This window comes from Dryobates pubescens, chromosome 29 (assembly GCF_014839835.1).
Source record: "Dryobates pubescens isolate bDryPub1 chromosome 29, bDryPub1.pri, whole genome shotgun sequence".
In the NCBI taxonomy this organism is placed as follows: domain Eukaryota; kingdom Metazoa; phylum Chordata; class Aves; order Piciformes; family Picidae; genus Dryobates; species Dryobates pubescens.
Genome location: NC_071640.1, coordinates 7,313,502 through 7,336,297, shown reverse-complemented (window position 1 = coordinate 7,336,297; position 22,796 = coordinate 7,313,502). Strand labels below are relative to the sequence as shown.

General features: G+C 46.1%; 1 protein-coding gene across 1 annotated transcript in view; it reads left to right on the top strand.

Moving 5' to 3' along the window:
• COL27A1 (collagen type XXVII alpha 1 chain) overlaps positions 1-22,796 on the top strand; it is a 167,681-nt gene that overhangs the window by 27,776 nt on the left and 117,109 nt on the right. The window contains exons 4-8 of the mRNA XM_009907077.2: positions 271-324; positions 9,330-9,383; positions 15,302-15,355; positions 17,304-17,357; positions 22,488-22,532. Coding sequence (XP_009905379.2) covers positions 271-324; positions 9,330-9,383; positions 15,302-15,355; positions 17,304-17,357; positions 22,488-22,532 — 261 coding nt within the window. The remainder of the gene's footprint in view (positions 1-270; positions 325-9,329; positions 9,384-15,301; positions 15,356-17,303; positions 17,358-22,487; positions 22,533-22,796) is intronic.

The window sequence follows — 22,796 nt, the reverse complement described above, 5'->3', positions numbered from 1 at the left end:
CGATCATGGGAATGGGACCCACAGCAGAAAGATGTGAATGCTGTGTGCCTGCTCTAGGAAAAGACAAGCTTCTGCAGATGTTACTGTGCATGGTGTTTTATTCCTTTATAGCAGTAGTGTAAGCTGAAGGGACATTCTGGCTGTGGTGTTACAACTGGCCCTTCTCCCCAGGTCATTTCCAAAAGGCTGTGTTGTGGGTCTCTCTGAAACACTGTCAGGAGCAGCAAGTTGTTATAGAACTGTCATTAATGCTTGTTTTTCTCTTTCTAGGGTCCACCAGGTCTACCAGGCTTACCAGGACCACCTGGCAAGAGAGGTTCTCGAGTAAGCAGTTTCAAAATTTCTATCCATTTGTACTTGCATCTGCCTGTCCTCCTGTTCCAAGGGCTGTTGTATGGTCCTGTGCTGAGTACTAACTGCTTCAGGCCACACTGTTGAAGTCTGGCCTTCCTCCTTTCTCTTATTCCCTGTTAAAGGTTTTCAAGAGGCCACACTTGGTGATTTGTAGCCTCTCTGCACTAAATTTTGGCACCAGCAAAGGCTGGGGGTGATGTTTCCAAATGGCTGTCAGAAGTGAGCTCTGTCTGTCCCATTTTGTTTCCAGTATCCGCTCCTTCCTACAAACCCAGCACTGAACATTGGTTTTGGCTGCTTTTTGTTCAGTCCTTCGCTCTCCCCAACTTCCCAAACTGCTTCCTTTGACATCCTTCACTGTCACAATGCCTTCACTAGTGGGGCCCTGGTCTAGGACCAAGGACTCAGCACACAGGGGTGAACTTTTATTTTTCCTCCCCGACTCAGTCTTGTTCTCTGCCTCCATTTCAAGTTCTAAACCAAAATGGTTTAGCTGATCTACAAGATCCATTGCAAATTCCTCAGTTTCTTCCATCTCACACTGAATTCTGGTGTGGATCTTTGAACACTGAGTGCTATACTGAGGAAACATCTGGTGCCAAGTGGTGCAGCTCAGTGTGAGAAAAGTTTTCTGCTTTGGCCAAGCTACAGGAGCAGTCTTCCAAAGCTGGGCAACATGCCTGACCTGGATACAGTTACCTGTTGGCACTGTTTTTGTGGTAGCAGGGTGCTGTCTCACAAGGTACTGCTGTGAAGGGCATTTCCTGTCCACTGAATCAATGTAGCTTGGGAATCAAAAGATGCAAGTGTCTGAGGAAGGAAGAAGGGCATATTTGGATCTGTGATCCAGGCAGCATCCCGGCCTGGCAGCAGCGGGAGATTTCCTCACACACACTTGGCTAAAACTCAGCTCGACGTAATGTCTTTAAAGAACAACTGAAAGGCTAAGAGCTAGAAGGCTGTGCATTCCCTTGTTACAGTGCTGTGAGATCTTACAGTAACCAGCAAGGATAAACACACCTCCTCTCTACAACAGGAAAAGCCAAAAGGTCTGCAGGACCTCCCATGGTTTCAGCACGGCTATCAACAGACCTGAGCACTGATGTGAACCATGAGGTTAAGGCATTAGATAGCACCAGGCTCATACTCTTTATAGACAGGACAAAGTGTTCTACATGAGATATGTTGTCTAGTGAAACATCAGCAGGACTGGTGTGACAGTCCTGGTGTCTCCTGTTTACAAATACCTGAGCTCCAACCACAGCAGCAAACTGCCCAGTTCTTAGTAAGTCTCCATTAAGGCTGAAAGTTTGTTCTTAGCCCAGTTCACTGCTCACCAGAAGTGTTTGGTGTTGCTTCTTGCAATCTTCTTGTGCACAAACTTGACTCTGTGGCTGGACACTCCAGCTGCATCCCCTGCCTACTGTGGGCATTCCCAATCTCAGCTCTTCATCAGAACCCCACTACCCACCCAAAGCTGAGCTTTTCTGAAGAGAAAAGAATTGTGGGAGCTGTGTTAGAACTTTCTGTGTTAGTCCCCAGCTGTAGCATCTCCATCTTGCATTTAAGATGAACCTCTGAAAGACAATAAGCAACAGAGGATTGCTGAGTTCAGTCCCTGCTAGAGGTGCTGAGAATCAGCCCAGGAAAGAGTTCCCAGTTAGGAAGTGCTCAGCACAGCTGAGCCTGGCTTGGCTCAGACCTCTGCAAAGAGGCTGTGCTAATTTTGGGAGGGGGCAAAAAGGTCATTCTCTAAATGTCTGGCCTGGAGCACTGGAAACAGAACTACTCTGTGTGTAAGTTGTTTTGATTTGCAACGTGTTTCTCCCAGTACTTTTTTCTCGCGGCTCTTTGGGGTTTAAGGATTTCATTGCAAGAAGAGGAGCTGCCAGGAACTAAGACAGGCTTAGGGGAATTCTTACAACTTTGGCTTTTGTTGTGCAAAGTAAAATAAACGTGCAGCACTGCAGGGGTTATGTGCTACCTCTGCCCAACCTCATCCTCAAACAAAGCAGCTGCAGAGTTCTTGCTCTTGCCCAGCCCATGGAGAACCCATAAGGTGTTCCATGAAGCTCCTGCCCAAGGCTTGAGGTTCTGAGGGGAGGTGGATATTGCATGTAAGTTTGCAGGGCTGGATGCCAGAGGAAAGGAAGGATATTTTCTTGTCACCAATGCAGTTTATGGTCTAAAGCATGAGACATACTTGCTCTCATCATATCTTGCATAATTTCTACATTCTCAATGCTTATACAATTACTTGGCTCATTGGAAAATCTAGTAGCAGCATTTGACTCACAAACTTCTGTAGCTGTGAAATCCATAAAGTTGCTCTCTTGCTGATGCAGCACAGTATTTCCACTCCTTTGAATCTCATATACTCTCTGGTTTATTTCCCTTTCCCCCCAAGTACTGATCAGGGTAAAGTAGAAGCTCTGATTAGCTTTAGCTTTGCAGGTGAGGTTGCAATCAGTGACAGCCAGTAAGAGACCCTGACTGATTACATGATTCCTCCTTGTTTCCAGCAGATAAGATACAGACTTGCCTGTGCAGTCTGAATCTTGCTCCTCCAGGGAGACAATGCCACCTGGTTTGCAATAACAAAAGTTTTGCAAAAGCATGGAAGAGGCTGTGCTCAGGACACATCTCAGCATTCCAGTGCAAGGGTAGCAAAGTGGATAGTGGCAGCCTTCTTGAAAAAGCCAAATTCTTGATTTTTACAAGCATGGAATTAATTTTGAACCCACTGAAGGCATTTCAGGCTCTACTCTGTGACTAGGAAGACAGAGATACATAACAAATGAAAGCTGATGTTTCGTCTTTTTCTCATTACATGAGGGATTCCAAGGGGAAGGAGGGAAAGTGTTGCAATTCTGATGACTGGAAATAACCCTGGCTCACAACGCTTTCTCAGAAGCCCTGCAAACCTGTATGGCTATTGCTGCATTGGTCATGTGTGCTTCACAGGAAGGTTTTCTCTCTGTACCCACACAGGATTGTTGTAGCTTTACCATTATGTCTGTGATAGAGCTACAGGCTGGGGTCTGAGTGGCTGGAGAGCTGCCAAACAGAGAGGGACCTGGGGGTGCTGATTGACAGCTGCCTAAACATGAGCCAGCAGTGTGCCCAGGTGGCCAAGAAGGCCAATGGCATCCTGGCATGCATTAGGAATAGTGTGGCCAGCAGATGCAGGGAAGTCATTGTGCCCCTGTATTCTGCATTGGTTAAGTCACACCTTGAGTCCTGTGTCCAGTTCTGGGCCCCTCAGTTTAGGAAGGACATTGAGACACTTGAAGGTGTCCAGAGAAGGGCAACAAGGCTGGGGAGAGGCTTCAAGCACAAGCTCTATGAGGAGAGGCTGAGGGAGCTGGGATTGTTTAGCCTGGAGAAGAGGAGGCTCAGGAGTGACCTCATTGCTTTCTGCAACTACCTGAAAGGTGGTTGTAGCCAGGAGGGGGTTGGTCTCTTCTCCCAGGCAACCAGCACCAGAACAAGAGGACACAGTCTCAAGCTGTGCCAGGGGAAGTTTAGGCTCAAGGTGAGGAGAAAGTTCTTCACTGAGAGAGTCATTCATCATTGGAATGGTCTGCCCGGGGAGGTGGTGGAGTCACCATCCCTGGAGGTGTTCAAGAGGGGATTGAATGTGGCACTTGGTGCCATGGTTTAGTCATGAAGTCTGTGGTGACAGGTTGGACTTGATGATCTTTGAGGTCTCTTCCAACCTTGGTGATACTGTGATAAAGAATTTGAGGCATAAGCAAGAGCTCTGTCCAGACTGTTCCTCCTGCAATAAATGTGCCATGTGCCTTGAGAAGCATTTGTGTAAGGTTTGAAGTGCCTCTTGAAGGAGATGGCAGTTTTAGCAATGAAGGATTTCCCCAGCTTTATGTGATGTGAAAGCATAGAGTAGGACAGCTTTTCCATGGTTGTGTATGTGAGTGGTGACACGTGGGTACGTGCACAGCAACCCAAGCAGAGCAGTTCTGTGGGAGTAATGTGTGTTGCACATCATTTCTGCAGATGACCTTTGTGTTTCTTCAAACATCAAGGTTTAGTGGGGAGGCAGCAATGGGGGCTGGGGTTTGCTAGCAGAGCTGTGCTAACAAGCTCTACAAGTAACTGTCAGCAAAGGGATCCCAGTGGAGCAATAACTTCTGAACCATTGTAGCTTATTTCTGCCTCACCCAGGCTCGATTAGCTTCACTCCCATGCTCTCTGCAGGGGAAGCTTTTGCCAACACATCTATGTCGATACCAAACTGTGACTCATTCCAGTCCTCGCTGGTATAGTCAGACCAGCCAACTACCCACAGTTTAATCAGCTCTGCAGAAATGTGCTGTGAACCATGACACCTGGTCCTAAATGCTGCCTTCCAGACCAGCACTGTGTTAAACCTCAGTTATCTGCTCCCCTCCGATGTGAAGGAGGCAGCAAGCTGACACGTGACAGGCAGGGGTTTGTTGTTGGCTTTGCTCCCAGGACAGCAAGAAAAGAGCTGTGGTCAAACTTTCCAAAATAGGTAATTTAGAAAGCCACATCTCACTGGAAGTCAATCTCCCTTTCTAACAGGTGGACATACTCGGGTACAAGGGGAGTGTTTTATCCCTGTCTATATAACAAGCCAGAGGCAGAACTGGGAATAAAAAGCCTGGCCTGCTGTGACTGCTTCTGTTTTATTTAACCTCTCTGATGCAATACAGGAGAAATCCAAATAGATGGGTCAGGAGAATGTGTGTGCACTCCCTGATGCTTTGGGATGCTCTTGGCATCCTCCTGCGAACCTTAGCAGCTTGAAAGTTTGCAAGGTCCCAGTGTAGCACATCCCTGTTACATTTGGTCTGTGGTTGCAAAAAATCTCCCTTTCCTTTAAAATGCAGGGCTTCCCTCCTCAAACAAGCAAGAACTTAGTCAGCCATAGAGGTTCCCTGGTAGCCTCATTTCATTAGGAAGATTTTCCAATTCCTGAAAAGAAGTGTTTAAAGAAACAGTTTGTTTGGCCTCACTTCAAATATTTAGCTCACTTTTCAGCGAGCCAGAGGTCAGAGTGGGATCTGTAGGTCAGGAGCAGAAAAAGTTGCTCTTACACAGTGAAACCCCAAGACATAATGAGTTTTGAATCAGTGGTCATTCCTCTGACTGAAGCTTTCTAGCATTTTGCAGGAGTTCAGAGGATTCCTCCCCCCTCTCCTTGTGAATACTGGAGGGAGCTGAGCACAGTTACACTTTTGTTAATTTTTGAGGGCTGTGAACCCTTAGACATAAAAGCGCTTCTGTGAGCAGGGTCCCATCTCCAGGCACGTCACTGAGATGAACTGGGTGGCACAGCACAGCTCTCAAGTAGCATCATTCAAGTAAAGGACATTCCAGGGAGATGACAAACCCTGTCACCTTTGGGAAACCCTGCCTCACTTGGAGAACACATTCAGGGATTGTTCCGCTCTCCGTGCCACTGAACCTTGGGCTACTGATGTCCCATGGTAACATTTTCCTTGGAATTTCTGGTGCAAGGCTCTGGAAGATTTCAGATCAAGTTTGCTTGCTGCTGGATTGGAGTGTTTCAGCACTTCCAAATGAAGCGAGGTGGGGGTTGGTGTCTTCTCCAAGGCAACCAGCACCAGAACAAGAGGACACAGTCTCAAACTGTGCCAGGGGAAGTTTAGGCTGGAGGTGAGGAGAAAGTTCTTCCCAGAAAGAGTTGTTGGCCATTGGAATGTGCTGCCCAGGGAGATGGTGGAGTCACCCTCCATGGAGGTGTTCAAAAAGGGATTGGACATGACACTTGGTGCCATGGTTTATTTAGTTATGAGGTGTTGGGTGACAGGTTGGACTTCATGATCTTTGAGGTCTTTTCCAACCTTACTGATTCTAAGGTTCTATGATTCTGTGAAAACCAGTGGGTGAACAGACACATGTGCAAACTGTAACGTGTGCTGAGGGTTATTCTGTTCAGTGTTTTCATCACAGTCCCATCCTGTGCATATAAAGGAGGAGCAAAATTAATGTATTGACCATAAACACATTTAGGGGTATCCAAATTTCTATATATCAATGGGAAACTGAATGAAATCTGGGATAGCATGAGTAAAATAGAGCAATTCACTGTAGAACTACAAAGCAATTAACTCTTGAATTGCTTCTCCATGGAAAGAGAGCTATTTCCGGGAGTACTGGTTAGGAATGGGTAATTCTGCTGGGCACAGTAGGAGAAAAGGAATGAATGTTGGGCTGAGTTTGATAAAACAAGGGTGGGTAGCTTGGGGCATGATGAGTGCTACTGAGGCTTGGAGCTTGGTGTGTGGATTCATGTGTGAGGCCTGCCAGCTCAGATTTTGGACTGCTAACAGCTCCTGAGGCAGCTGCTGTCCTGTACCTGTTGCTACTCAGCCAATCTAACTGTACCACACCACATCTTCCTGCTCTGCCAAGAATGTGGGTGTAATCACAGCTTCAGGACTAACCTTGTTGGAACACATCAGGATCAGTTATTTTATACCATTTTTAGGACTACTGCCAGACTACGCCCTTTGCTCCACATTTATGAGAGCAGTTTGAAACAGCTGGCACAAGCCCTGCACTTGGTTGCAGCAGTTTCTTGTGTGCCAGACTGGACTTCCCCCTGTCACTTCATTAGCAGAATGTGGCCACTTCTCACCAGGATAAGGCCACACTGGTCTGTAGGAACTTGATGGGTCTGTGACCTTCCTTTGCCTGGATTGCATGCTATGAGTACCACTGAATTTGGTGGTAAAGTCTCCAGCTTATGTCAAGAGCCTGTGCTTTTCATAATCACATTTTGTTACCAGATACTGGGACTAGATTCTTTCTCCCTTCTTCCCTTTTGGTTAAGGCTTTTTATGATTTTATTGCTGTGCTTTGGTTTAGCTCTGGAAGAGCCTGCACCAAATTATGTCAGGGGTGTGATTAGTCTCTTATCTAGGAGTGCTTGATCAGCAGCTGTGCTTCAGTGTTCCAGGTTTGCTCCTGGAAACTATCATCTCTAGTTAGGAGTCACACCAAATCACGCTGTTCTCTCCAGTCTGACACTGGTTTAAGCCTGCCCCAGGCTGTGGTGGAGCATGGATTTCAACTAACTGCATTGAAATGGGCTTTGAGCCAAGCTGGCTGACTCCAGCGTTGAGTAACAGCTGAATTTCCTCTGCAAATCTAGCAGTGTCTGGATTTGTGAACCCTGCTCAGCACTACCTAGATTATTGCTTACGTGTAAGAGCTTTTTAAGAACTCATCTTTTATAGAGACTTTACTGTTCTGTTTTCTGTCACTTAATATTAATTTTCATCCATATTGGAGACTTGGAAGACTTGGGTTGAAGTTCTTTTGCTCCCACAGGCTTGCTGGATTACTTTAAGAAGCACATGAAGTCTCTGTCTTGGTGTCCCACTCAATGAGGTGAACAGATGATGCCATAGTTTGCTGGAAAGATTGATTTCTTTAACTCAGTGCTCAGTTACTGTGCTTACAGCAGCTCAAGGTGGGGGGGTTCAAAGGGCAATTTGATACTCAAAACAACTTAATTTTAGTTAAAGCTGTTTCAGTTTCATTGGAAATTCACAGTCAGGGTAAACTATTGGAGAATTTCAGGCTGAAAATTTGACAGGGGTTTAAGAATGGGACATATGGGTTAAAAAATGCCATTTGAAACGTTCATTCTCAGCCTTTTAATTGAACAGCCTCTTGCAGTGGAGCAGAGCATGTTGTGAAATAGCAGCACTGAGGAGTAAACAACTGTCTGTGCCACAGGATGCAAGAGCTAAATAAATAAATAAAGGCATTTTTTGCTATTACAGGGCAGTAAAAATAGAACTGCACAGACATCAGTGCCCTGATGTTCTCTCCAAAGAGAGCAAGGACACTGAACTTGGATGGCAGTCACATGTTTAACTGCAGTAATTTTCCTTGGAAATCAGACCCTGAAGACTTTGGCCCCACATGTGCTAAAATGCTCATTGAAAATACTACAGCTTACAGAGAAAGTGGCTGAGTGGCTTTTTATCCCCTTGCCTGCACTCCTCCTAACTAGAGGGTACATTAAAGTGCTCCTCATGGCAGTGTAAAGCTCACACACAGTCTTGGCAGAACAGGAGTCTTGGAATTGAATCTTCAGGTTGTTTCATCTCCCAGGAACGTGTTCAGGAGGACTTAGAATTGTTATTACTTCTGCTGGAAAGGTTAATAGATCTTCTGTACTGTATACACTCCTGGCATAAACTGTTCTTAGCTGCTTACTCCAGATAATTCCTTAAATAGTGTCCTGGAAATAGTCACTGGAAAATATGCAGGATGCTTTTAAAATGTAATGTAAAAGGAGATTGTGCTCTGTGTGACCTGAGGTGGATGTAAAAGGAGATACTGCTGTGTGTGACCTGAGGTAGATACTCTGTCAGTATCATTGAGTTGGGAGACAAACTCAAATGGCTTAGACACAGACTCATTTCTGCTCCTTCTGTTTTACTCTCCAGCCATCTATTCTCTTTCTGACCTCTGAAGTCAAAAACCTGGTTGCCTTGTAGAGGAAATGAGCTCATCCCAAAGAGCTGAACAAGTTCCCTTTAGTAATTACCTCTGTTCTCTTTCATTTTGGCCAAAAAAATTAACACCCCCGCTCTTCCCTGCCTGCCTCCATCTGCCAGGACTTCTTGCAGAGCTGTGACTCCCCTAATCCCAAGGTGTTTTCTGTCCCTGATTGTGGAATATTTGGTGTACCCAAATAGATTCATTACCATGACATATTTTGTGGTGACAGACACACGTTCCCTCCCATGAAGGCAGGTGGGATCCAGCAGCCAAGTTTCACAGCTCTGAAGGCACTACTGCGGGTTCACATGGAGCTGTCTCTGCCTCTGCAGGCTGTGGTTACTCTGCTCTTGGGTCTCGCCACAGCCTGCAGCTTTCTGCAGCTCCCAGAACTAACTCAGATGCCTCCTGACTCCTTTTAATTCTGTGTTTGTTGTGTTTTTTAGGGTCCTCCAGGTCCCCATGGAAATCCTGGCTCACCCGGCCCCCCAGGTCTGAAAGTAAGTATTGACTGGCGTGAGGAGCTCTGCTGTCTTGTTTGAGGGGATGCCTTAGAGGGGGAAATGCAGCTTTTCATCATGCAATATGACAAGTAACAGAAGCCATTTCACCCTTCTGCTTACACACAGACCCTCCAGCAGCACAACCAAAATCTTTTCCTGTGCTTGAGAGAGGCCCCGCTGTGTGCCTCAGCTCTGGGTTGTGTCTCAGTTCTGGGTTCTCCCTAATTTCACAGTCTGCCTAAATAGGATCCTGCTTAAGCTGTGCCTATGCCAGGAAACAAACTGCTAGCTGAGAGAGGGGCAGTGCAATCTGCCCACTCCAGAGCCTCAGCAGGTCTGGATTTCTCTGCTTTCTCATTCCTCCTCCCTGGGTTTTGCAGCCTGTTAACTCCACCTTAGGGTCCAGACAGTGGCAGCGTGGTCTGGCAGAACCTGGCTTCTTCCTCTGTCTTCCTCCTTCTGAAACTCCTTCATCTCTCCTTCCCTCTCCAGAGTTTCTGGGAACACTGATCTCCATTAGTCCTCCCAAACTGAACCCACTACTTCCTTCCAGATGTCCTCATCTGCCCCATAAGGTGTCTCAGACCTCCTCCTATGTTTTGTGCTTTTCTCCTGTGCACGCATTCCCCCTGGGGTGCTGCTGCTGAGTGGGAGTCACCCCACCCAGCCAAACCTTCTCCCTTCCTGGGGGGCTTTAACACAGAGGTGGCTCCAGAGGGGAGCTGACCCAGTGTGCTGCAAAACCCTTCAGAAAGCTCTTTTAATTCCCAGCTTGTTCCTGTGCATAAGGCTTTGTGTACCCTAAAGATTGCAAAGTTCCTAGGAAATTGGTTTGGATAGCTTTGGTGTGATTGCTTACAGAAAGAGATTGGTATTTGATATCACCTAGCTGGGACTAGGGGGATGCAAAAAAATAATCAGATATAATTAGAGGACTAGCACTCCTCTCCTGTGGGGACAGGCTGAGAGACCTGAGGTTGTTCAGCCTGGAGAAGAGAAGGTTCCAGAGCCTCCAGTACATAAAGTGGCCTATAAGAAAGATAGGAACAGGCTTTTTTTAGAAGGACCTGTTGTGACAGGACAAGGAATGATGTGCTCAAACTAAAAGGCAGGACATTTACACTAGACACAAGAAGGACATGTTTTACAGTGACATTCATGAGACACTGACCCAGGCTGCCCAGAGAGATGGTAGATGCCCCATCCCTGGAACCATTCCAGCTCAGCTTGGAGTGGGCTCTAAGCAGTTTGATCTAGTTGGAGATGTCCCTGCTCATGGTAGGGGGGTTGAACTGGATGACCTTGAAAGCTTCCCTCCAAGCCAAACCATTCTATGAATAGTGGAGTTTTGAAAGGCAGTACTTAATACTTTTCACTACCAAGGAAGCTGTAGACTGTCTCAGCCAAACATAAAGGTACAAGCAAGAGTTCTTCCTTGTCATGATCTCATCAGTAGGCAGAGATGTTATGAACACTATTGATGCTCTGGGAAAAAGATTCTGGAAACTTGGCAGATGGCCTCTCTGTGATTAAAAATTAAGCACTGGAGACATGCTGGTGAACAGCAGCTGTTTTAAATTCTGCACTGTAGTTGTATGGCTTGAAAAGTGAAGCTGTAAAAGTTCTACATCTCAGTGTTCTGCATTTATTCTCCATCAATGACTTCCAGATCACACTTGTTGAGTTTTATAAGTCAAATCAAAGTTCTTTTATCTAACTTCCAGTCCTGCAAATTCAGCCTGGTCCAATCTGCAGAGTCAAAACAATGTTTCTGTGCTTTAGGAATTTCTTTAAATGCTTTTAGCCTAATGCCTTGTCAGAAGTCATCATTTAGCTGTACAGCTGTATTCAGTTGGTGTTTAATAGGTATAAAAACCTCCTGTAAGCATTCTTCCTCCATCTTAATGCATGATCTGGCAGCAGGAAGCCCTCAGTGGATGGACAGCTGTAGCAGTTTGCAGCAGAAATCTGGCATCCTTGGTCTGTGCCACCATTTCATAGAATCAATAAGGTTGGAAGAGACCTCAAAGATCATCCAAAGTCCAACCTGTCACCCAACACCTCATGACTACTAAACCATGGCACCTAGTGCCATGTCCAGTCCCCTCTTGAACACCTCCAGGGATGGTGACTCCACCACTTCCCTGGGCAGCACATTCCAATGACAAATGACTCTCTGTGTGAAGAACTTTCTCCTCACCTCCAGCCTAAACTTCCCCTGGTGCAGCTCAAGACTGTGTCCTCTTGTTCTGGTGCTGGTTGCCTGGGAGAAGAGACCAACACCCTCCTGGCTACAACCTCCCTTCAGGTAGTTGTAGACAGCAATAAGGTCTGCCCTGAGCCTCCTCTCCTCCAGGCTAAACAATCCCAGCTCCCTCAGCTGCTCCTTGTAGGGCTGTGCTCAAGGCCTCTTCCCAGCCTAATTGCCCTTCTCTGGATGTGTTCAAGAGTCTCAATGTCCTTCTTAAATTGAGGGGCCCAGAACTGTTCTCTGGGATGCTTCAGTGAAAGAAGTTTGCAATGGGATGCGAGAGCTGTAGCTCTACCCAGACCTGGACATAACTTCACCTCTAGCAGGGAGAGCTGCTAAGCCATGATTACAAGAAGCACCTTGTGGAAGGTGTCTGTCAGATCTCAGAGTTTTGGCTTCCTTCCTTTCATTTGCCTGGTGTTATACCAGTCTCAGAAGGTGGACTTCACTCACACACACAAAAAGTGGTATTTCACCCCCTTATATTTTTGATGCCATACTCTTCACCAGGCTTCACAAGCCTGCAGCTGCAACCTGCTGTCTCTTGTAGCACACACAGCCCATGGCCAAAGTTATGAACTTGTGAATGCTCAGCCTGGGCAACAAGGCCAAGCAGCCCCAACTAGAACCTCTTGCTGAGAGTGTTCAAGTAGCTGCTATGTCTTACCAAGACAGCTGTTAATACCAGGGGGAAAACAAGCCATCCAAGCAAGGAAACAGAAGTTTCCTAGATAGATACAGCTTGGAAACAATGACTAACACCAAGTGATTGTCACTTAGGAAGGAACCCAGGAACACAATTTTTATCAGCTGCATTAACAGAGTACTCCTAAGGGCCAGGGATCAGCTCTGCATATGAGGATGTGACCTAGCTTTGCAGCTGCAGGGACAGGCATGTTCTGATTGTCCCTTCTGAGCTGTGTTGCATTGGTGAGCACCAGTGTTGGACTGCTGCATCTCTATCATGCACAGAGTCCACTTCATTCTCATCCCTGGAGCTGCGAACTTGTAACTCCTGGTGCTTAGGAAGCTGATCTTTTGCACAGAGCTGTGAGTAGCTGGTGAGCCAAATTCCTGCTGCTCTGCTTGGGCATGGTTCCACTGCCTTCAGTGGCATTACACTCCCTCGTGCTGCCTGAGAATTGAGCCCATGGTGTTTTTCTCAACCATTTATAATGTGCAGCTGCTTAAAGGGGGCTTCTTGCCACTCTTTGCATTCTGTTTATTGTCCTTGGCAGCTGTAAAATTGCCATTGCATCTAGTTAGCAAAAGCTGATTATAGTAGATAACCTCTTTAATGGTTGCAGACAGATGCTGGGCTGGGTTTGGGTCTGGCTGCGTTGACCTGTAGGCTGCTGGAGGGGCAGGAGGGGATTTTCTGCTAATGACCAGATGTAGCTTCAAGGATGCTGTAATGGAATTTGGGCTTGGGAGGAGGGTTAACTGTCAGATAAGGTGTTTTTCAAAAGTCATTACAAGAGTTGGGTTTGCATTTCTCTTGTGGAGGCTTTTGGCATCAGGGGCTAGTATGGTTTGCATAGATACCTGCTCTGGAAAAATCTGCCATGTTATCATGCTAGGAAAAAGTGAATTTTCCCTTTTCTGAATGATTTCACTCTGAGATAGCTCAGCAGCTTGGCTCACTGATGTTTAAAATACTGTTAGTAGGATTGCAAAGCTGAGGTGTTTAAGTGGCACTCCAGACTTCTAGATTCTAGACTCTGGAATTCTAGGTAGGAAAAAAAAACAGAGGAAAAATTTCTTCCTTTACAAGAGGAACTAGTGTGCTCAGGTAGAGAGAAGCTTGTGGGCAAGGTGCAGAGGCTTAGTGATGGACAAGGCTCAGACTAATTCTCATGTTGTGGTTTCTGTGTGAGAAGAGTTGGACAATTAATCCACAATTACAGTCCTCTCATCCATGCCTCCATTCTCTCTGGCCCTGGTGCCATCTTGCTGATTAATCTTAGGGATGTGTGGTCCTACTTGTGGCTGAGTTCTCCATCTGTGTGCTGAACACTGTGCATCCACATCTGCAGTGCTGAGCACAGAACCATACTGCAGAGCAGCCTGCTAATGTGATCTGGAGCTTCCCAGGGAAAGAAATGTTAGAGGCTTGTATTTCTTTCCATGGCTCAAATGCATCACTGAGCACATGGCAAGGTTTAGGGAGAGTTTTGGGTGTCTACCTGCTGCAGTCCATTCATTTTGCAGAGCAGAAATTAATACCCTGTGATTCTGAGGCCTGCCCTAATCTGTTCCAAGCAGTTGTAGCACCCACTCACTGCTCTGAAGCTCATAGAGTGGGAGAATTGCCCTGATAACAGCTGCATGCAAAGCAAGATTATCTGCATGACTTCATAGGCTGTTTGGAAACCAGACAGCCTTCATTCACAATTTGTACAGATGCATCTGCCTTGAATCAGCAGTGCTCCCTACAGTCCATAGCCAAATAGTCTCACACTCTGAACCTTGCAGCTTGTGGTGGATGGTGGAGAAGAAGTAAGGTAGAAAGTAAGGCAGAAGGTATGTGTTGAATGCAGCTGTAGTAAGGCTGCATGGAAAAGCTGCCCAGCTCACTAAAACTAGACCTTTGTGCTGCTAATGAGAAACACCAGTTTAGAAATACTATTAGTCCTTTGTAGGGTCTCACCTTCCCTCCAAGCACTTCACCTGAGAGCCATTAATTAACCCTTACAACTACCCTGTGCTTGGCTGCTGGTTTTGAATGCTGTGTTGCTGATGTGGCAACATAGAAGTTGTGACTGGTTTATCATCCCAGGGATGTTTAACAGCCAGTGCCTGATACTGGGATACCTGTGTCTTAGCTGTGCCAGAAGAGATTTTATACAGACCTGCCCTGCTTTGTGTGCTGCTCTTCACCTCTCCCCTGTCAAAAGAATCTGGCATGCTTCAGATCTCTCCTAGCTTTTCCTGCCTCTATTTCCCACCCTGTTAGCTGTACACATTACCTTTCTACCTTCTAAATATACAAAGTGGGATTTACCAAGGACTCTGTTGGAATGAGATGTGCAAATGCTGCTGAAATTCAGCCTGTGTTCACCAGAAGATCACAGTCTTAAATTGTGATTTCTCCCATTACAGATGTTCAAAAGGAAAACAGAGAATTCTGCCACTTTAAGATAAAGTTGTGTCTCCTTCCCCTGCCAGCCCAAAAGCCTCACAATTGCTCTGGGTGTTGGTAGTATCTAATTAATGTAACTTTCTCTGCAGTTTCATCTGTTGCCCACAGTTTAAAAAAAGCAACACCATCCAGCAAGTTGTATAAGAATGGTTTAGTCACAGCAATAAGCCTGCTAATTATTTTGGTAATGGTAGCTGTAGACAAGAAAGAAATCACAGCTGCCTAGTCTAATAAGTTTCAAAAGTCCTGACATTGCCTACTTCCAGTTATCCTGTCTTTAGTCAATTTAATACTGTCAAATACTATTTAAAACTCAATGCTTTAGCAGCAGCAGCAGCAATCACTCACCAAAACCACCCCCAGCGAAACAACCATACTCAGAGACTTGAGCACATTTGGGATGCTGGGGCAGGGCAGAGAGAAAACACAGTGTTTTCCTGATCTGGAGGCTTGGTGGAAGCAGAACACAATCTGTGGGCTGGGTCCTTGGACTATGTCATTAACTGAAGTTTTTCATTTCAGGGTCAGAAAGGTGATCCTGGGCTGTCTCCTGGCAAAGCTCGCAGTGGACAGAAGGTAAGGTGCTGCTCAGGGAGCACAAGCAGTGCTTTAAGCCCCATGCATGCACATGGAAGGAGTCCATCCTGCAGCCACCAGCTTCACAAATACCTATGCAGGCTTAGGACTGAAAATCAAGACTTAGACCCAGGCTTCAAGAGTCAAGAGAGCTAGCTGAGGTATTGACCACAGTGCACAGAAGAGCCTGCTGCCACAGCTTTTTGTTGTCTGAGTGTTCCTCCATTTTATGCACAATCCGCAGCCCAAACTTAGCCTCTGCTGCTGCTGGCTCATGGCTACTTAAGCCAAGCATTTGATGTAGTGTGTAAGAGAAACAGCCACACCTTGCCAGCTCTGGGCATGCAGCTGTAGAAGCAGGCAGTCCCAGTGTAAGCACTGAAAAGCCTGAAGGCAAAGGGAAGGATGTTCTTGTTGAGGAGCTGAGCAGCAGTGGCTTGCCTCACGTCACACACGCAGCCCACAGCAGATCACTGCAGTGAGAGCAGCCTTGATGTGCTGCTGGTGGAGAAAGGGAGGCTGCTCAGACCATAGCTCTGCTGCATGATAACCAGAGACCTTTCCACCAGGGTCTGCTCAGATCGACACCAAGCACACAAGTGGGAAGCATTGCTGGTTTTTTGATTTAGCAATTATTAAGGATCAGAGTTCTGATAATTCCTTGCTGTTTCACAGCTGAGCAATTTTTACTGAGGCAACAAGTCCTCACAGAAGTCTAGAAGTGAACAGTAGAGCTATTAAGGCTCCACAACTTCTACCTCAATTAGTTCTTTCAGTGTTGCCTGCACAATACTTCATAACTCATGTCCAGGGCAAGAAGCCTGGTTCTTTTCCTTTCATGATAAGCCTTGCTCTAAATGCACAGCTAATAGAAAGCATCAGCCATGAAGAACTTAGGCCCTTCATTTGAAACCAGATGCCTGCATGAAGCACAGCAAGCCACAGAAATGCGAGATGGAGAGCGATTCTAGACAACACTGAGAAGGCTGAGTCTGAATTGCTGCTTTTAACTTACCAGCACAAGATGCCTTTTGAAATCTCTGGTGCACTAGACAGGGAATGGCATCGGATGGAAATCATCCACCCGCAGAGTCTGGAACCGTTTTCTTGCAAGCACGCTCAGTGTAAGAAAGGGAGAGATCCACATCACTGTTAGCTCATGTTAACAAGTCTTCATTCCTGTTAGCAGTAATAGAAACAAGGAGTTTCCAGCAGGAGTTTGGAGTGATGCCTAATTTTCAAGCTAGATACTCCAAATGCATTTTCAGTAAGCAGGCACAGCACAGCATTAGAGAACTTAAAGGTGTTTTTGATCCTAATCAGAGGAGGCCAAAGTGTGCTTATATGAAGGGACTGGATGCTAGGGAGGTTACACAGGAAAACACTTCTCTGTTCCTATGATGGTTTGGGGTATGCAAGCTGGGATGTGATGCAGTCCCTCTTCAATGGCACAGGCCACTGGAAAAAACCCTCCCACACTGGCAGCCTGCAAAGGTTCAACCCATGTGCTGTAGGCAGGTTAAATAATTATCCCATCAATACCATCAGCACTGGAGCCATGGGCTGAACCAGTGTGGTTTGGGTTTGGCAGGAGGTGCTTATTGTTCTTACCACATCTAAAAGCTAAAATCTCCTTGCCCTGGCTATTTAAATGCCTATCGAAAGGCAAGTGAAGCACGTGACTGAATGAGATCACTGCAAAACACAAAAGCATCCATTCTGCTGGCAAAAAGCAACAGCTGCCCTTAATTAACTGGGTTTATTGTTTATATGAGCCAGTTAATAGAGATGTTGTTTAAATCTACACTTCTCACCCACGCAGTTTTTTTGGAGAGTTGCAATCGGAATCAGAAATATTAATAGCTGGGTCCTGCTGTCAGCAAAATCAGTGCAGTAACAGTGCACTGGGCACAGGGAAAACTAAGCCAACTTTGTTTGCTTCCTGCAGGGAGATGTGGGCTTACCTGGTTTGACTGGGTTCCCTGGACCACCTGGTAGGAAGGTAAGAGCATTCTTTTTCTAACGAATTAGATCTGTTCTGAAAGGTTCTCCTCTCAGTCAGGCTAAAAGTCCTAGAACCCAGCAAAACAAAAATAATGAAGTCTGGTGCCTGATTTGCAGGTGTAGAAAGGTTGTACCAGCAAGACTATGTAAGAGTATGAAATGAAATTCTGGGCCCAGATTTCTGTTCCTTCTTTGTGTTCCATGTCCCACTGCACCCTGACACCGAGTCTTCATCAGGAAGCTGAAATTAGATCTGGTTCAGCCAATGCGTTAACTAAATGGATCTCCAGCTGGCGTCAGTACTCAAAGGTTGGATTCTGAACAGGCTTAGAAACTCTGAGGAAACCTTGATTGTCTCTCCTGGTAAAGCACATTTCAAACCAAGTATCTCTGTGTGCCCTCTCTGTTTCTCATGGAGACTGACAGCACTAGCCAGGTTTTACTTTCTTTCCTTTCATGTTGCTGTTTCAACAGCATTAACGTCACCAACAGCACTCTTATGCCTAGAGAAAGGTTTGTAGTGATGAAGCACAAGATCCATCCTTGCCTTCATATAGCAGCAGCATTTGTGTGCTCATAGCCTTGCATTCAAGTCTGCACAGCAATACCTCAGCAATCCATACAGTGAACTTATAACCTCCATATATCAAGGACACTTCAGCTGACCTTCCATTTCCAGGTTATGTTAGTAGGCTGGTTTGGTTTTTTGAAAGCTGGTCCTGTTACAGGGAGCTGTTTGATAGCTGGGCTCAGTGGACATGACTCCTCAGCAGGCCAGTATTGACCTAACTAAGCTGAACAGTTAAATTTAGCATCTTGTTTCAATCACTTCATCAGTCAATGAGTGGTTGAAGTTATACTGTTCCTCAGACCAATTAGCTCCACACAAACACCTACTCAGGTATGCTTTAAGACTCTGGGGAGAGAAAGAAGGTGTGGAGGAGGCTGAAACAAACTCTCCTTCTCCATGACTGCTGGTTGTATGCTTTATATTGGAATAAAATTGCCAAGAGTAGGGGGCTGGATTCATCCCAAGACTGGTCATGCTTGGGGTGCTGTGTGGAGCTAGGAGCAATTGAGTGATTAATTACCAACCTTTTGCTGTCACAAACATTTTCTAACAAATAGGGTGCAAAGAATCCCATTTTCCTGGTATAACAGCTCATAAAACAAAACCTTGTGGTTATGATCAGCAAAATGCAATGTCAGGAGTGGAAGGACTTGTAGTGGAAAAAGCGGAGAAGGAATAGGAGATTGAACAAACATTCCTGAGTCCAGCACATGGCCTTCACATCTGATTTCAGCTCCCCTAGGACAGGGCAACAGCAGGGGTATGCTTCTGTTTCTTCAAGTAATGAGCAAGCTGGATGCTGAAATTTTTCCTTTGGTGCAGCTTAAAAACCCCACCTCCCAGTAGCACTGCTCGGGCAGTGGGTTTGGTGTAACCTGGCTTTTATTAGCATCCTGCATTAAGAAGAAAAAAAATGCAGCTGTTGGAGAAATGGTTGGAAAAAAGTCTTTTTCTTTTTTTATCTGGATTCCCTCCTGGCATTCTCCCAGTGAAAATATGCTGGTGTTTGGCTGAAGGTGAGCAACACATCTTGGCTACCAGAAAGCAGCGACGCCTTGGAAAAGGACATCCCTCCCGCTCACTCCATGGAGGGACTGTGCGAGGAGCTCAGAGGGCTTTGATCTGAAAACACCATGTAGAAACTTTCAAATAGGCAAAATATTTCACCAGAGGAAACAAAATGCTTTTCTCACTAAATGAAACAACTGGCTCAGCAGCATGAGCTGGAGCCACAACCAAGCAGCATCTGTTTCTGGATACTGTGGCTCACACCACAGCCCCTGCCTTGTGAATGCAGAGCTTTGCTCTTTGTAGGCTTGGAGATTGATCTCAGCACCCCAAAGTCATTTTGCCTGCACCAATCTATGAGTATATGAAACTGCCTTTCAAGCAGCAGGTCTCATTCCTGTCCTCTCCATGCAGCAAATGTTGCTTTTGCTACCAGCAGTCCTTGGGGATAGTGGCAGGACTTGACTGTCCCCTCTGCCCTTTATTTTGCTGCCTGCAAGGACTTTGGCTTTTGGCAGCGGGCTACAGTCTACAGCTGCCTTGCAGATACATCTCAGCAGAGCACATCATTGCTCCCAGCATCAAGTGCTGCAGAGGAGAAAATGGTTGTAGCAAAATACACAATTGCAGAGGACAGCAACAGTGAGAGAGAAACAGCTTTGTTGAAGTCACTCAGAGAGTAAAGACAGAGCTGAGCTTTGGTCAGTGCTTCAAAACACAGCCTGCCACAGAGATCTCCTTCCCTGGCTCTTTACTCTTCACATTTCCTATCAAAGTGCAGGATGATCCAGTTTTAGCTAGTGAGCAGGGATTATAAATATCATCACAGATGAGTAAATCCTTCACTGGAGTGCAATTTCCTTTCTAAATCACAGCCCTTTGTGTTGAGCACCCTGTAATCATCAGGAAGTGTCTGGATAAAAGAGCAAATGGAGTTGTTTTCATACCCTCTGCCCTGTCATTTCAGTGCTATTTGAAGAGGGTTTTAGCAGGTAAATACTTTCACATTGCAGCCAGCTTAAGCACACACAGGCTTTTCTGGTCTCTCCTCACTATAATTAACCTGAGACAGAAACATTGCAGCATACTATGAAGAAACACATATTCAAAGCTTCCTAGAGCTTGTTATATGTGAGGAGGATATTTAATAGGATGCAATAGTAGTGGATTGCCTACATGTTTCACTGAAGTGCCATTCACTTACTGTTAGAGACAGCAATGTGGTGTTTGGCACAAACTTCAGCTCACCACATGATTTGAGTGCCTCAAGGGGCTACCATCTAACCACCTGTTCTAGGTGGACATTGCAGGCTTGAATACCTGTCCTGCAGGAACCCAATCAGACCAGAATGACTTGGAGCAGTCAAGTTAGGCACCTGCTTCTTACCAGTGGAGGGGAAGAGACTTCTGTAAATATTTGTATCCATGCAAGTAGGTGCTCCACTTGTCTGGAGACAAAGGTAGTTCCTGCTCAAGGCTGGGGCCAGAATAGCTGGGCAGAGGCCCCACTGGCTCCATTCAAAATCCCAGACCTCATCTAGAGATGCTGAACCCAGGGCTGTTTTGTTGGCATCTCTCTTTGGAAGACACGGGGGGGTTGGCCAGGACACTCAGGTGTGTCTAGACCTTCACAACATGCCTTCACCTTCAGGCCAGACACACAGCCAGCACAGAGCATCCTCTCTCCTGATGAGCTTCTGTCAAGGAACCAGGGAGAGAGGATAAGCAAGAGAAGATCTCATGGGGCATATTCCTGGAAAGGGGCAGGGAATCCTGTCTGCTGATCGTGCTCCAAGAGCTGCTGAGACCTTTCCAGTTAGGAGCTGCTGGCTGAAAGGCACTAGCAGCATTTGGAGAAAGACCTTTTGAAGTGCCAGATAAGGGCCAGGCAGTAGCCAAGGGGTCTTTCAGGTCACCTTCTGAGGAGGTGCAGCTCAGTCTAAAGTGTAGCCATGATACATCAGCAAGGATGGGCAGGAGAGAATTGGTGAAAAGGGAATCAACATCTTTCCAGGCCAAAATGTCTGAACTAACAATCAAGGAGGAATGCAGAGGGGAGTGGGCAGTAGTCAGGATGGCTGAGAGCATCACTTACTTCTGCCAGCAAAGGCTTAGGCTGCAGCTCTACAGCAGCCCGTGGGAAGAATAAAAAGGCTGTTATGCAGAGGTGTGGACCTGGGAGGAGGAACAGGCCTGGGTTCATCTGGTGAGTGAAGCAAAAGGCCAAGTTCTTGGCCAGGGCTTGGTTATGACTTCTAGAGCAGGGGATGCTCCTCTGGGTTTCACAGCCAGGTGATGTGTGCCAGGAGCCCTGGCTGGGGACAGGGTGAGTAGCAGAGGCCAAGTTACAATAAGCAGTTGTAACCCACCCTGAAAGCATCTTGTGATCTCTGTGGTATTTGTGGAAGGGTTGTTTCTTGTTTATTATCTCTTCCTATTTGTTTCAAGTTACACTTTCTTCCTTTTAAAAAAGTCTTGCTGGTAGCCCAGCTAAACAGTCATTTCTGTATCTCCTAACCTGCTCTGACTCCACTTGATGGAAGTGAGTTTGTTTTAATCACCTGAAGCAGGATAATAAAGAATAGGGTAAACTATCTGAAGTTCCTGTCACTTGCAGAACTTACTGTGTCTGAAGAGAGCCCAAGCTAAGTCCTGGAGAAAGCAAGCTCTGGTATAATACATGCTGCAGTGGAACAGGCTACCTTTGTCCTGTTCCAGCACCTGCTTCTCAAACATAATCCAAAAAACCAAAGTGAAAAACTGAGGCAGGCTTATGAAAGACCTTGAAGAATGATTTGAAGCCTGCAAAACCTGCCAGCCAACAAACTGGATTAAGAAACTCCTCCTAATTCATTCAGCAGAGAGAGAGTAGGTTAAGAGACAGCTTGCTCACCATTTTAGGTAGCTTCACAATGCAGGACTCTGCATCTTGTCTCTCTTAGGACATGGTTTAATGGCCATGGTGGTGTTAGGTTGAAGGTTGGACTTGATGATCTTAGGGGTCTCTTCAAACCACAGTTCTATGATTGTATACCTTGTAATAATTGGATTAAAAAAGAGGGAAGCTGGACAAGTTCAAGCTAGAAAAAAACCCTGAGGTTTCCCATGACAGTCAATAGTTATTTTGGTGTTTCTTATGGCATTCCAAGCTCTAAAGCAACAGTTGAGTGCTCTGAAATGTGACCCATGGAGTTCTCCAACTTGCCCAAAGCCAACATTTCACCATGCAAGCCTGTGGTTTCCTAAGGATTAAGAGTAGCTTTGCTAAATGTGTAGATTACAGAGAGCTCTGAGAGTGGATGTAACTGTTACATTTATTCATGAACCAAGATCCTTCTTGAGTAACCACTAGGCCAGACCCCAACAGGGTTTGGGTGATGCAGGCACAAAGCAACACGATAAAAGTCAGTGTGATTCTGCAGTGGTATCCCATGTCTAATAGCCTGCTTCTCCTCAGAACTTTAGTCCCACCTGTAAATTCAAACCAGATTATTTTATTAGTGAGGGGTTTTTTCCTTATTATTTGTCTCTTTCATTCTATTTCAACAGGGATATAAAGGCTACCCTGGACCACCAGGTCATCCTGGAGACCAGGTGAGTCTTCCCACTTTCCAGCACTGAACCTTTAAAGGGGGGGGATTTGCTGACTCTGATGCTGGTTTGAATTCTGTGCAGCCTGCCTGGCATGGACAGCCAGCTCCTGTCCTGCCAGGGGAGGCTTGGCGCACACAGGGATGGGCAGAGAGCTCTCCTGCTGCTGGCAGCCATACACATACACCAACCAAGCATCAGCAGGTTGGTGGGAGGAGACTGCCCTCCTAATTTTTATTGCTCAACAATGTTAAGTTTATGTGGTGG